Source organism: Hemitrygon akajei, chromosome 8 (assembly GCF_048418815.1).
Source record: "Hemitrygon akajei chromosome 8, sHemAka1.3, whole genome shotgun sequence".
Taxonomy (NCBI): domain Eukaryota; kingdom Metazoa; phylum Chordata; class Chondrichthyes; order Myliobatiformes; family Dasyatidae; genus Hemitrygon; species Hemitrygon akajei.
Window position 1 is genome coordinate 127,127,088 of NC_133131.1, and position 14,929 is coordinate 127,142,016.

The 14,929-nt window shown below is 39.8% G+C and overlaps 1 protein-coding gene across 3 annotated transcripts in view; it reads right to left on the bottom strand.

The window, feature by feature from the left end:
• Positions 1-14,929, bottom strand: part of trdmt1 (tRNA aspartic acid methyltransferase 1) — a 107,252-nt gene that overhangs the window by 37,330 nt on the left and 54,993 nt on the right. For 2 of the 3 annotated variants that reach the window (XM_073054587.1, XM_073054589.1), the window contains exon 3: positions 5,754-5,830. The exons of the other annotated variant lie outside the window; for it this stretch is intronic. In XM_073054587.1, coding sequence (XP_072910688.1) covers positions 5,754-5,830 — 77 coding nt within the window. The remainder of the gene's footprint in view (positions 1-5,753; positions 5,831-14,929) is intronic. 3 annotated transcript variants of the gene reach the window in all.

The window sequence follows — 14,929 nt, forward strand, 5'->3', positions numbered from 1 at the left end:
ACTGATTTACTTAATTATTTATTTTTACTTTTTTTTTCTTCTACATAATGCATTGCATTGAACCGCTGCTGCTAAATTAACAAATTTCGCAACACATGCAGGTGATAATAAACCTGATAAACCTGAAGGTTGACATTGCCTCTTTATGAGCAGTTTTGGGCCCTTATCCTAGAAAAGATGTACTGGCATTGGAGAAGGTTCAGGTGAAGATCATGAGAATGATGCCGGGAATGAAAGGGTTAACGTGTGAGGTGCTCTGGGCCTGTACTCACTGCAGTTTAGAAGAATGAATGGGGATCTCATTGAAACATATTGAATACTAAAAGGCCTAGATAGACTGGATGCGGAAAGAGTGCTTCCTATAGTGGGGGAGTCTAGCAGCAGAGGACACAGCCTCAGAATAGAGGGTCGTCCATTTAGAACAAACATGAGGAGGAACTTCTGTAGCCAAAGGTTATGAATCTGTGAAACTCACTGTCACACATGGCTGTGAAGGCCAAGTCATTGGGTATATTTAAAGTGGAGGTTGGTAGGTTCTTGACTGGTCATGGCATCAAAGGTTACAGGGAGAAGGCATGAGAATGGGGTTAAGAGGGATAAATAAATCAGCCACAATGGAATGTTGGAGCAGACTCAATGGGCTGAATGGTCTTATATGTTCCATATTACATATGGAAATGAAAACTTCAAAATTATTCTTATAAAACATGGAGGAGAGGTCAAAAGAAATCAGCTAACAAAAGTAGAGCTGTTAACATTTTCTCAAGGAATACACGTAACATTTTGACACTTGGGGATATGTATCTCCTGATAGCAAGCAATAAAGGACACTAGACAGGCGGACCACTGTATGAGAGGTCAGATCATGTTTAATCATGGGGAAGAATGGGCACTTCTCCCATATTGTCTCAAATCCTACAGTAAATAGATCCACAATTTAGCTTATTACGGAACATCAAGAAAACAATGGAAACATTTTGTCAGAATCAGAGGAAATTGCTTGGCTACAATGAGTCCAGAGTTATTTTCCTCAGATCCCCTGAGCCTTTCCACTTATCAGTTGCAGAGTCTGCATGGGCTCAGAAGCCTTAGAAAATAGATATAAACATGGACATATATTGGACGGAATGTCTCTCTAACCCAAGCCATGCTATACTAGCACTGAAGTGCTTGGGAAAATGTAGAGGGAGTTGCAACCAAACGTAGTACATGTGAGGAATGGAAGGGAATGAACTCTTGACCTCACAATCTGCTTTATTATGACTTTGCACCTTATTGTCTACTTCCACAACACTTTCTCTGTAACTATAACTCTATTATGCACTGTTATTGCTTTACCTCAATGCACTGCTGTACTAATTATTTATTCATTGAGATTTGGCGCAGAGATCTAGGCCTCATATGGAGCCAGTGATCATTAATGGAGAATGTGTGGAGCAGGTTAAGACCTACAAGTATCTGGGAGTACAGTTAGACGAGAAGCTAGACTGGACTGCCAACACAGATGCCTTGTGCAGGAAGGCACAGAGTCGACTGTACTTCCTTAGAAGGTTGGCGTCATTCAATGTCTGTAGTGAGATGCTGAAGATGTTCTATAGGTCAGTTGTGGAGAGCGCCCTCTTCTTTGTGGTGGCGTGTTGGGGAGGAAGCATTAAGAAGAGGGACGCCTCACGTCTTAATAAGCTGGTAAGGAAGGCGGGCTCTGTCGTGGGCAAAGTACTGGAGAGTTTAACATCGGTAGCTGAGCGAAGGGCGCTGAGTAGGCTACGGTCAATTATGGATAACTCTGAACATCCTCTACATAGCACCATCCAGAGACAGAGAAGCAGTTTCAGCGACAGGTTACTATCGATGCAATGCTCCTCAGACAGGATGAAGAGGTCAATACTCCCCAATGCCATTAGGCTTTACAATTCTACCGCCAGGACTTAAGAACTCTTTAAAAGCTATTATTAATGCTTTTTGAGATAGTGATTTAGATGCATATCATATTTTTTACTGAGTTAAGTATTGTATGTACCGTAGATTCCGGACTACAGAGCGCACCTGATTATTAGCCGCTGGCTCTAATTTTAGAAATAAAATCAATTTTTTAATTGTAAAGGCCGCACCGGATTTTAGGCCGCACCGCTACTTTTAAATATACATACGTATCGGTAACACAAATTACGTTGCATATACTTTTTTACTGAACAGCACGAACAACATTCCAATATCTCCTAGCGACTGGTAAAAATATATATATTGCAGCCTACCAGGAAAAGTTATTGATCGACTTTAACTTAAAAGCAGCGTTTTCGATCGGGTCTAATCGGGTCTGACGCTTGCGCAATGCGCTCGGGTCTAATCGGGTCTGACGCTTGCGCATTGCGATCGGGTCTAATCGGGTCTGACACTTGCGCAATGCGCTCGGGTCTAATCGGGTCTGACACGCTTGCGCAATGCGATCGGGTCTAATCGGGTCTGACGCTTGCGCAATGCGCTCGGGTCTAATCGGGTCTGACGCTTGCGCATTGCGATCGGGTCTAATCGGGTCTGACGCTTGCGCAATGCGCTCGGGTCTAATCGGGTCTGACGCTTGCGCATTGCGATCGGGTCTAATCGGGTCTGACGCGCTCGGGTCTTGCTTCGAGTATTTTCCATGTTGATGAGGGTGAGTACAAATGACTGATTTACAATAATTTAATTGTGAAAGTGCGCTTGATTTATCGTACAATTTCATTGGACCTCTGTGAACTACTCATCAATTTTATTGGTCTACTGTTACGAGGCAAAATGTTTACGAGGCGGCATGAAAAAAAAAACCATGTATTAGCCGCTCTGGATTATAGGCCGCAGAGTTCAAAGCTGTTCAAAATGTGGGAAAAAAGTAGCGGCTTATAATCCGGAATCTACGGTAATTAGTTTTGCTACAACAAGTGTATGGGACATTGGAAAAAAAGTTGAATTTCCCCATGGGGATGAATAAAGTATCTATCTATCTATATCTATCTATCTATCTAATAGGCCTTTCTGGCCATTCGAGCCACGCTACCCAGTATTCCCCAAATTAACCCTTGCCTAATCATGGGATAATTTACAATGAACAATTAATCTACCAACCAGTATGTCTTTGGACTGTGGAAGGAAACCAGAGCACCAAGGGAAAACCCCTGCATTTTGCAGGGAAGACACAGACTTCTTACAAATGACTCCCAACTCCAATGTCCCGAGATGTAATAGCATTGCGCTAACCATGATGCTACAGTACCTGCATATTACTTTATAGAAAATTGGCAGGATTATACTTTGCCAGCACATTTTATATACCCATAAATGCACAATATTAATTAAATGCAGTGCCATAACAACAAAATGACCAAGAGCATTCAGCCATAGTGAACAAATTCCCTGCACCAGAGCCAGTGTATAACCAGACCTACAAATCCATTGCAGTTAGTAAGCAACACACATAAAATGTTGGAGGAACTCAGCAGGCCAGCCAGCATCTATGGAAAAAAGTACAGATGATGTTTCAGGTCAAGACCCTTCGGCAGGATTTTTAGGTCTTTGGCAGGGTCTCAGCCTGAAACGTCATCTATACTTTTGATGCTGCCTGGCCTGTTAAGTTCCTCCAGCATTTTCTGTGTGTTTCTGGATTTCTAGCATCTGCAGATCCTCTCTTGTTTGCATTCAGTTAAGTTTTTTTTAAATGACTGACATTGCTTTAATGTTAACTGTATGGAAAGTCTATTCTAAGAAATATTCAGAATAGTAAGCCAGAGCTTGGCTCCACACTCTGGAAAAATGTCTTTCACTTGAAATCTTCTTGTTTATTTCTACCCAGATGACCTCACAAATCAAGAAAATAGGAACAGCAGTAGGCCAAATGGGTCCTCAAAAGTACCCTGCCATTCAATATGATTTTGGCTAATCCACCCAGACCCCATTTCCCAAAGTCCTTAATTCTCCTATCTTTCAAAAAAATTATATTTCTAAAATTTAAAAAATATAGCCCCAATTTGTTTAGTCTCTCCGGATGGAAGAAAATCGCCACATCCCAGGAAAAAATCCAAGTATTCTTTCTTGGATTGCAAGTCAAAAAGAAAGCAAATACTGGAAATTTAAAATAAAAACCGAAATACTGTAAATACTCAATGTATCAGGCTGCATCCTTGGAAAGGGAAACATAATTAATATCCCAGGATAAAGGATCTTCAACCAAAAATTAATGTAGCCTGATATTCTGAGTGTTTCCTGCATTTCCTGCTTTATATTACTTATTGTTTGGACTGCCTCCAATGCTACTAAATTCTTTCTAAGGTGAAGGGACAAAAACATGTAAAATTCCTTGTGTGCCTCCTTAAGAACATGCTCAATTGTAACAAAATTTCCCCATCTTTTAATTCCAATTATTAAGCAACGTAAGACAATATGTCATTTGCCTTCTTAATTATTTGTTAGCAGATGGGTGCAATTTCTTGTGATTCATGAACAAGATGAATTCTTAGATCCAAGCCATCATCCATCTGTACCTAACTCATGCAGTCTGTCTTCAATAAGATAATTTCCTTTTGGCTCAATATCTGTGGTTTCACACTTTTACACATTAAACATCTTCCCATTTTTTTATCATTGTTAAACTTGCACACCTTACATTCTGTCCCATCCTCTGGGACATTAACATAAATAGTACATAATTGAGAAGTTAATTTCTGGGCCACTCCTCCAAACTGAAAGATTCTTGATCATACCAGTTCCCTGCTTTCAACATACAAATCCAAGCTAACATATTTCCACCAATTCTTCAAACTTCCAGCTGTTAACTTGTGCAAGAGCCTTGTTTGTGGTGTCTTACCAAATCCCTTTAGGAAATGGAAATCAACCATATTTTCAGGTTCCCAGCCATTAACTCTGCTTGTAACAAACAGAAAGAACTCAAGTAAATCTGTTAAATATGTTTTTTTTCATTAAGGCATATATATTTTGATCATACTAAGCTTTCCTAAATGATCAGCCTCATTCCTTCATTTTGATGGGGGGGGGGGGGTTCTCACACTTGCCTTAGCCACCCTCTTCCTTCTTGTATATTCTTAGAAACCCACTTCTTATTTTGATACAATATACAAGATATGTTTCAAAATAAAATTTTTACCTTTTGTATGAACTTTTCAGGTTTTTTTTTGTTAAAAAAGATCTCAGTCATCAAGTACACCACTAGTGTTACCACTCTGTATGTTCTACTTTTCGATTTAGCATTATCCTTGACCACTTTCATTAACCACAGATGGTTCCACTTTCTCAAGGAATCTCTCTTTCCAGTTGTTAAGTTTATGAACCAGTTGTTTAAACATGTAGCAGTGTTCATTTATTAACCTCTCAGCTTATTTACTCAGTCTACTTCATAACTCTGCATTCTTAGCACTGAAGTTGCCTTTATCTGAGTTGAAGTTTTTGACCTGGGATGTTCACCCTCAAATGGTATCTAGAATTCTACCATGGTGTGTACACAATTGCCTAGGGAATCTTTTAACACAAAATCCCTTACTAATTTTCGTCATTCCACATGCAGCTTGATATGCAAAATATTCAGGATATTTCTGTATTCACTTAGGTCAATACTCCTGTTGTAAAACTTCATTTAGAACCTTAATACAAAACTTTATTTATTTCTTATTTCCATATAACATTCAAGACAATGATGTAACCCATCCAAGTATCAGAGCAATCACACTGTCCTGCAACCTTTCATTCACTATTATACAAATGCTCACCTTGTGAATGGCTGACAAGGAGGACTCATCAAGATCATATCAAAGTCGAATTTGTTGAACTCAGCTAATGTTATACCCTAATATGTAAAAAAAATTTGTATTAAGTATTGTAGTACCAGAGTAGGTTTGGTTTATTTTAATCTGGGGGGAGGGGCGGAGGAATAAAGATTCACGGGGAAAACTGGGTATGCAAATAAACAAACATCTTGGATACAACTACCTTTCTCAGTACTCCTCTTCACAGCAATACTATGTGAATCATCTTTCAACAACAAATAATTCTTAGAGTATTTCACCAAAGGTGAAATTAAGCAAGTATGGATCAGTACATCATTCACATACCAGTAAGAAAATGGCCACACAATCAGTCTAAGTGGTTTAAATCAGCAAATATAGTACTACAACAGAACCGCTGAGAAATTACTTTCAGCTCTGACTTTAAAAAACTGTAATATCAACCTATCCAAAACTTCAGTTGCACTCAGATCTAAAAACTAAATGATGTATTTACAACTCCCTAATCTATGTTCACTCACATCTTTTCAATATTGGCACCCGTTCTCTTTAATATAATACCACCAGTAATACACTTCTACATTGATTCAATGCTTGCTGTTAGAAAAATATGGAAATCTATAAATCAAAGCTTACCACATTTTCATTTTCTATTTTAGTAACACAAATCCATAGTCCAAACTTTCAATGTATTTCAATACAAGTATATCGAAGAGATTTAGATCCTCTTTATAATTTTTTTTAGAGCATTTGTCAAAAACTCAACTGGAACAAAATTTTTGTACTAAATTAGATTTAAGTGATCAATTTCATTAAAAAAAAAATCAATTAAAAGGAAGCAATAGAAATATGCAACTTGAAGACATTCTCACAACAATATGCAAGTTGATAACATGTCAACAAAATGATACTACAAGGCAAGTTATATAAGATGAGAATTTCCTGAAATACAGTAATTGTTCATGATTCCTTTCTAAAAAGAGTTCAGAATTTTCAGTCTTAAAAGTGTCAATGGGATTTCTTAATTGGAAAAATATGCTAACATTAAAACTACTTTTGGTAATCGTTAAATATAAATGCTAATTGTTGTATAAATATTAAATCTGCTTTTATTTAGACAACACCTTAAATACACAGATCAAAAGAAAAAGCTGAAAAGATACTTATGAGAACCAACAAACTATTAATTAGCTCAGAAAATTAATTGAGAAATGATTGTGAGTTTCATAGTTTGTCATGTCATGATGGAAACATTTTGAGCAGATTCTGAAATTGCCCAAATCAGTTAAAGAGAAATCCAGATGTCACTGTCCGATACCCTGCTTTGCCGGAGTTTGCTGTGCTTTGCATTCTTCTCCAGCATACACGTTAGTGAACTGACAAATAATTAACATATTTACAAATGTTTTACTATAAAAATACACTTGGAAAATGCTCCACATTTTTGCATGAGCTGCTTCTTTTTACTAACGTACTGAGCCATAATTACCATTTTAATAACACTCATTCTTAAAAAAAATCACAAATGTCATATGGATTACAATTTTGATAACTAAGACCATAAGAACTAGGAGTAGAATTAGGCCATTCAACTAATCAGTTCTGCTCTATTCCAGTATTTTTAAAATGTTGTTTTTGACAATTCAGCTAATTTAACCCGTGTTTTAATATTTAGTTCACATTCTATAACACAATAAAAAAAATTAAAGTTATACTTTGTGTTCCTTGCTTTTCTAACAAGGATCTTGCATTCAGCTGACCAGTCAAACTGATGACATGAATTCCACAGGACACAAAGAATTCCCTCAAACTAATGCATTTGGTGTTGACAGTAATGAGATCCATGCCACAAAGAACAGTTGATGCACCTTAGCCATTTTCTCTAAATGAACAATGAGGTATTCACCAGTAACTGCTGAATTCAGAAATAAACTCCCTACTACTGTAATAGATGCATGGTTTCATAAACATCACAAAAAGTATTCCAGGTGTAGCAACCACAATTTGCCAATAAAATCCATTTGACAACTTACCAGATCAAAAATGTATGTTAAATGCCTGTTGTTACTTACCCCAAACACAAAGCAACAGACAAATACAAATTTTATTTTCTTAAATATATTCAAAAATATAAAAACATATTTCTTAAAGGGCATCATATTTCTAACTCTAGCACCATGACTACTTATAGAATTAGTGTTTTGAAATCAAGGAGGTAATATCTACTTAAAAGGTTATTCAGAATATAATCTCCTAATTCTTCAAACTGGGTCCCCCTTGGTAGTTTTTTGGAATTCATTTTCCAGATTAACATTTTGTCACAATGCCAGCATTTATTACCTTCCCTAACTCTCCTCAAGAAGGCACTGGCTAGTCTCCTTCCTGAACCACTGCACCTTCAGGATAAGATGCTCTCACTGTATTCCTCAGTCAGGAGTTTTAGGCAGCGGAGTTCCCAAGTGCCTGCTGTCCTTGTCCTTCCTGGTTGAAGCAGTTGCAGGTTTGGAGGATGACATTGGAGAAAAATGGGTATTTTGTAAGTTGTACAAACTGCTGCCAGTTTGTGCCATTGGCAGAGGGAATGAATATTTACTGTGGTGGATAGAGTGATAATCAAGAGGCAGATTTGCCCCAAAGGATGTTGATATTCTTGAGAAATCTTGGAGCTCTACTCATCCAGAGAAGTGGATAGTATCAACCATACTCCTGACTCATGCCTTGGTATTGTCAGAAAAGCTTTGAGAATCTGGTGGTGAATCACGAGCCACGGGATATCAAACCTCTGCCCTGCTCTTGTAGACATGGGAGTTATCAAGCTGGGCCTGTTTATTTTCTGATCTGCGAAGATACCCACAACGTCGGTGGTGCAATGATCATTATATAATTGAATGTTAAAGATAAGTGTTAAACTGAACACTCTTGGCCTTGGTTCCTCCCTGTGCTCATGGGTCATGGACTTTCTCACAGACTGACCACAGCAAGTCAGAGTTGGTAAGCACACCTCCACCACCCTCATCTTAAAAATAGGCACCCCGCAGGGCTGTGTGCTGAGCCCTATGCTCTACACACTCTTCACATATGACTGCACCCCCATCTACTCCTCCAAATCCATAATTAAATTTGTGGACGATACCACAGTGGTCGGCCTGATCTCAGACGAGGATGAAACAGCCTACAGGCTCGAGGTAGATCATCTGATGGAGTGGTGTAAGTACAACGACCTAGTCCTTAACACTTCTAAAACAAAAGAGATGATCATTGACTTCAGGAGATCAAAGGACAGAGTACACACCCCCTCCATATACATGGAGAAGTAGTGGAAAGTGTGGAACACCTAAAGCTCCTTGGAGTTATGTTGTCAAAGCAGCTGACATGGACCACCAACACCTCGATGCTTGTGAAAAAGGCACAACAAAGACTCTTCTTCCTCAGAAAGCTGAAACAGGCCAAACTCCGACAAAAGCCGTTGCTTAACTTCTACAGAAGTACAAATGAAACCATCCTGACCAACAGCGCCACATTATGGTATGCTAGCTGCACAGCCGCTGAGCGACAAGATCTGCATCGTGCGGTGAAGGCAGCTCAGCGAATTGTCAGGATGGAGCTCCCAGGACTGGACACCATCTATTCCAGCAGACTCAGGAGGAGAGCAATCAGCATAACCAGAGACACCACACACCCCGGCCACTCCCTGTTTGACCTGCTGCCGTCCAGCAAGAGGTTCAGAACACTAAAAACCAGAACAAATAGACTGAGGAACAGCTTCTACCCCAGAGCTGTGGCCTCCATCAAACCACTCCCACAGAACAATGAGTGAAACTGTGAGCCCACACAAGGACTCAAATACTTGCACTAATGGCACTTTGTGCATTATTGTGACATTCTGGTGCTGCTGTAACTTATTTTCTGCCACTTATCTATTTAATACTGTTTTTCTATTACTGTCTTGTTTTTATCTACCACTTTGTTTGATTGCCTGAGAAGAAGCCAAACAGAGTTTCATTGTACCTATACAATGAAATAAAGATCATTCAATTCAATTCAATCAATATGAAAGTTGCTGGGCCAAAAATATAGAAACAATGTTACAATATAAATAAGCTCACATGTGTAGTAATTAAGGAGGATGTAGAGTTATCAAATCTTTACACCAGCTGATACATTTATTGGAGTGTGAGTCCCTGGCTAGGGAATCGCTGGAACGATTTAGACTTTGCTAAATGAGAGAGAGCAGGGCTGGGAAGGAAACATAGTAAAGGCAAATGCTGATAATCTTTGAACTGAAAAGGAATGACTGATCCACAGACGACACAATAGCCTCTGCTCTACATACTGTCCTTACACATCTGAAGAAGAAGGAAGTTTATGTAAGAATACTGTTCTTGGACTACAGTTCAGCATTCAACACCAAAGTTTCATTCAGGCTCGACAAGAAGCTCAGACACCTCAGCCTTGACCCTGCCTTGTGCAGCTGGATCCTGGACTTCCTGTCAGATCGCCAGGAGGTTTTAAAAGAGGGCTCCCTCACCTCCAACCTTCTGACTCTTAATACAGGAGCCCCTTAGGGCTATGTACTGAGTCCCCTCCCTTACTCCCTGTGTACCCATGACTATATCGCCACCCACAGCTCTAATCTGCTAATTAAATTTGCCGATGACACTACATTGATTGGCCTTATCTGAAACAATAACGAGGTGGCCTACAGAGAAGTCAGCTCTCTGACACAGTGGTGTCAAGAAAACAACCTCTCCCTCAATGTCACAAAAACAAAGGAGCTTGTTGTGGATTACAGGAAGGATGGAAACAGGCTAACCCCTATTGACAGCAATGGATCTGGGGTTGAGAGAGTAAACAGCTTTAAGTTCCTCGCATCCATATCACCGAGGACCTCATGTGGTGTGTACACAACAGCTGAGTGGTGAAAAAGGCACAACAGCGCCTCTTTCACCTCAGACGGTTGAGAAAGTTTGGTATGGGCCCCCAAATTCTAAGAACTTTCTACAGAGGCACAATTGAGAGCATCCTGACTGGCTGCATCACCGGCTGGTGTAGGAACTGTACCTCCCTTAATCACAGGACTCTGCAGAGAGTGGTGCGGACAGCCCAGTGAATCTGTAGTTGTGAACTTCCCATGGTTCAGGACATTTACAAAGACAGGTGTGTAGAAAGGGCCCGTAGGATCACTGGGGCCCCAAGCCACCCCAACCACAATCTATTCCAGCTGCTACCATACGGGAAATGGTACCACAGCATAAAAGCCAGGATCAACAGGCTCCGAGGCAGTTTCTTCCACCAGAACATCAGACTGATTAACTACGTGGATTTGAGTGTACTCTATATTACATTGATTTGTTCTATTTATTATAAAATACTATGATTGCACATTTAGATGGAAACATAACGTAAAGATTTTTACTTCTCGTTTATGTGAAGGATGCAAGAAATAAAGTCAATTCAATTCAGTTCAGAATATATATGTTAATGGAAGCTCAATTTGTGATTTAGAGTGATGTTGAAATTACAAATAGCTGAACTTTCAGGGAGGTCAGCAGAAAATTCAACTTCGCAGTTGGAGCCAAAGAACAAAATCAGTTCAACAATTCAAACTAAATTTATAATCAAATTGACTCTACTTTTTCCTTTAAGCAAATGAGAAAAATATTAATCATGCTAGACCAGGGGTTCCCAACCTAAGGCCCACAGACTCCTTGGTTAATGGTATTAGTCCATGGCATAAAAAAGTTGGGAACCCCTGACTGACCTCCCACAAAAGCCTGCACATCAGAGAACCAAGTAAAAGATGGAAATGGCCAAATTAATATGGAGAAACATTAAGTATCAGTTGGCAAAATAAGTTAAACCCTAAAACATGCTATAAACAGGCAATCTTTAAAAGATTAGGTAAAGAATAGATGGACTTATTAAGGTTCTAAAGGGAAATCTTCATGTATAGAGATGGATTAAATACTAAATGAGTGTTTTACATCTAGTTTCACAAAAAAGCAGATCATCTAAAGACTACATTAAACAAGAAGAAAGCTATCCTGAGGGACAATAACATAAAAAAGACAAAGTAAAAAGACATGTATACAGATGACACAAAATTGGAGACATAATGAATAAGTAAATAGACCAAACAGATAAAGACAATTTGGTGAAATGAAAGGATAAGTGGCAGACAAAATTTAAAGCTGAGAAACGTGGTGTATTACTTTCTGAGGAAACACATGATGAAATAATGTAAATTAATAATGCACTTTTATAAATTTTTATCAAAGAAGAGATCAAGAGGTTTATGTGCATAGTTTAAATTGGTAGGGCAAATTGAGAAAATGGTTTAAAAAGCATACATACTCTTGATTTTATCTATTTAGCGGCATGGGGTACAAGAGCAAAGGTATTATAATGAACCATTTATAAAACAGCCAAAGAACCATAGAACCATAGAACATTACAGCACAGAAACAGGCCTTTTGGCCCTTCTTGGCTGTGCCGAACCATTTTTCTGCCTAGTCCCACTGACCTGCACCTGGGCCATATCCCTCCAAACCTCTTTCATCCATATACCTGTCCAAGTTTTTCTTAAATGTCAAAAGTGAGCCCGCATTCACCACTGCATCTGGCAGCTCATTCCACACTCCCACCACTCTCTGCGTGAAGAAGCCCCCCCCTAATGTTCCCTTTAAACTTTTCCCCCTTCACCCTTAACCCATGACCTCTGGTTTTTTTCTCCACTGGCCTCAGTGGAAAAACTCTGCTTGCATTCACTCTATCTATACCCATCATAATTTTATACACCTCTTTCAAATCACCCCTCATTCTCCTACGCTCCAGGGAATAAAGTCCTAACCTATTCAATCTTTCTCTGTAACTCAGTTTCTCAAGTCCCGGCAACATCCTTGTAAACCTTCTCTGCACTCAGCCATTCAGCCACAAGTGGTGTGCTGTGTCCAGTTTTGGATAAAACACTTCATGAAAGATGAAAAGTCTGGCCAGAGGGTGCAGAAGAGATTGAACAAAGTTACACCACAGTTGAAGTACTTTAGTTAGTCAATCAATGGAAAGATAATGCTATCTGGTTGGAAGAAAAGAGATTTTTGCGGTAGTAGGGGAATTAATGGTTCCGGGTAAAAGGCAAGTGGGTGGAGCTGTGGCTATGGGCAGATCGGCTAAGATCTTAATGTATGCAGAGTCAGCCTGACCAGACGGCCTACTTCTGCTGCTATTTCTTATGCTCTTATGATTGACAAAAAGACCAATTTGGTATGAGAGATAAAAATTGTTCATGTAGTGAATTGTCAGTCTCAAATGTGCTCTTAACAGTAATCAGGGAGGCAGATTCAATTGCAATTTCATTCATCAAGCTCCTTTTTGACAGGAAAAAACTTGCAGAGCCATGGGGAGAGGTCTGGGTTAGCTGGAATCCCGGCTGCTGGATACAACTGCCATTAGGGTCCTTTTTTCCCTTGCCATTTCTTAACTCAACCCATAGAGACTCCACATCTTCTAATCCTGTCATCTCTTCCCAATGATTTAATATTATTTTTTAGACACAGGGCCACACCATCCCCTCTGCCTACTAACCTATCTTTCCAATACATCTTATATCCTTGGACGTTCAGCTCCCAATGGCAGCCATTATTTTAGCCAAGTTCAAGAGATGGCCACTCTGTAGCTGAATTTCAAGATCGTCCAATTTATTTTTTATGCTACGTGCATTCAAATACAACACTCTCAGTCCGGTATTTGTTGTTTTCTGTTTTAACTGCACCACGTCTCTATCGCCCTGTAACTCATGCCACTGGCTTTGATTAAGCCTAATCTCCTGCCTGTTTTTTCTATAATCTCTGTTGCAAGCTCTCTTTGATTTATTTCTTTTTCCCCCTTCCTCAGCCGATCACTGTGGTTCCCATCTCCCTGCCAAATTAGTTTAAACCCTCCCGAACAGCTCTATTAAATGTGCCCTCCAGGATATTGGACCCTTTTGGGTTTAGGTGTAACCCGTCCTTTTTGTACAGGTTGTACCTCTCCCAGAAGAGGCTCCACTGATCCAGGAACCCAAAGCCCTGCCCCCTACATCAGTCTCTCAGCCACACATTAATATGCCTGATCATGCTATTCTTGCACTCACTAGCATGTGGCACAGGCAGCAATCCTGAGATTACTACCCTACAGGACCTGCTTTTAAGATTCCTACCTAAATCCCTGAATTCTCTCATCAGGACCTCGTCCCTTTTTCTACCTACGTCATTGGTACCGATGTGTACCAAGACTTCTAGCTGATCATCCTCTCCCTTCAGAATACTCTGCACCTGATCCAAGACATCCCATACCCTAGCACCTGGGAGGCAACACACCATACGGGTATCTCTATCAGCTTGCTGTTGAGTCCACTAGGGGATCAGCTGTGCTGGATTGCGTGTTGTGCAATGATCCGGAGGTGATAAGAGAGCTTAAGGTTAAGGAACCCTTAGGTTCACTTTGAAATTTGAGAGGGAAAAAATAAAATCTAATGTGTTGGTACTTCAGTGGAATAAAGGAAATTACAATGGCATGAGAGGGGAACTGGCAGAAGTTGACTCCATTTGCAGGAAGGACAGCAGAGCAGCCATGTCTGGAGCTTCTGTGAAAAATGAGGGGGGAGTCTCATAGAAACATTCTTAATGTTAAAAAGCCTGAACAGATTAGATATGGCAAAGTTATTTTCCATGGTAGGGGATTCTCGGACAAGAAGACATGACTACAGGATTGATGAACATCCTTTTAGAACAGAGATGTGGAGAAATTACTTTAATCAGAGGGTGGTAAATCTGTGGAATTTGTTGCCACGAGCGGCTGTGGAGGCCAAGTTATTGGGTGTATTTAAGGCAGAGATAGATAGGTTCTTGATTAGCCAGGGCATCAAAGGGTATGGGGTGAAAGCAGGGGAGTGGGGATGACTGGATGAAGTGGATCAGCCCATGATTGAATGGCGGTGCAGACTCAATGGGCCGAATGGCTTACTTCTGCTCCTAAATCTTATGATCTTATGGAATGGTAATATAAAGAGCTGGTAAGACTTTGGGTTAAATTGTTTTCTTCCTTACTACAACTTAAAAGGGAACTGGTTAAATACTTGAAAAGGAAAAGAGCTTCAATGCTTTGCAGAGATAATAGGATAG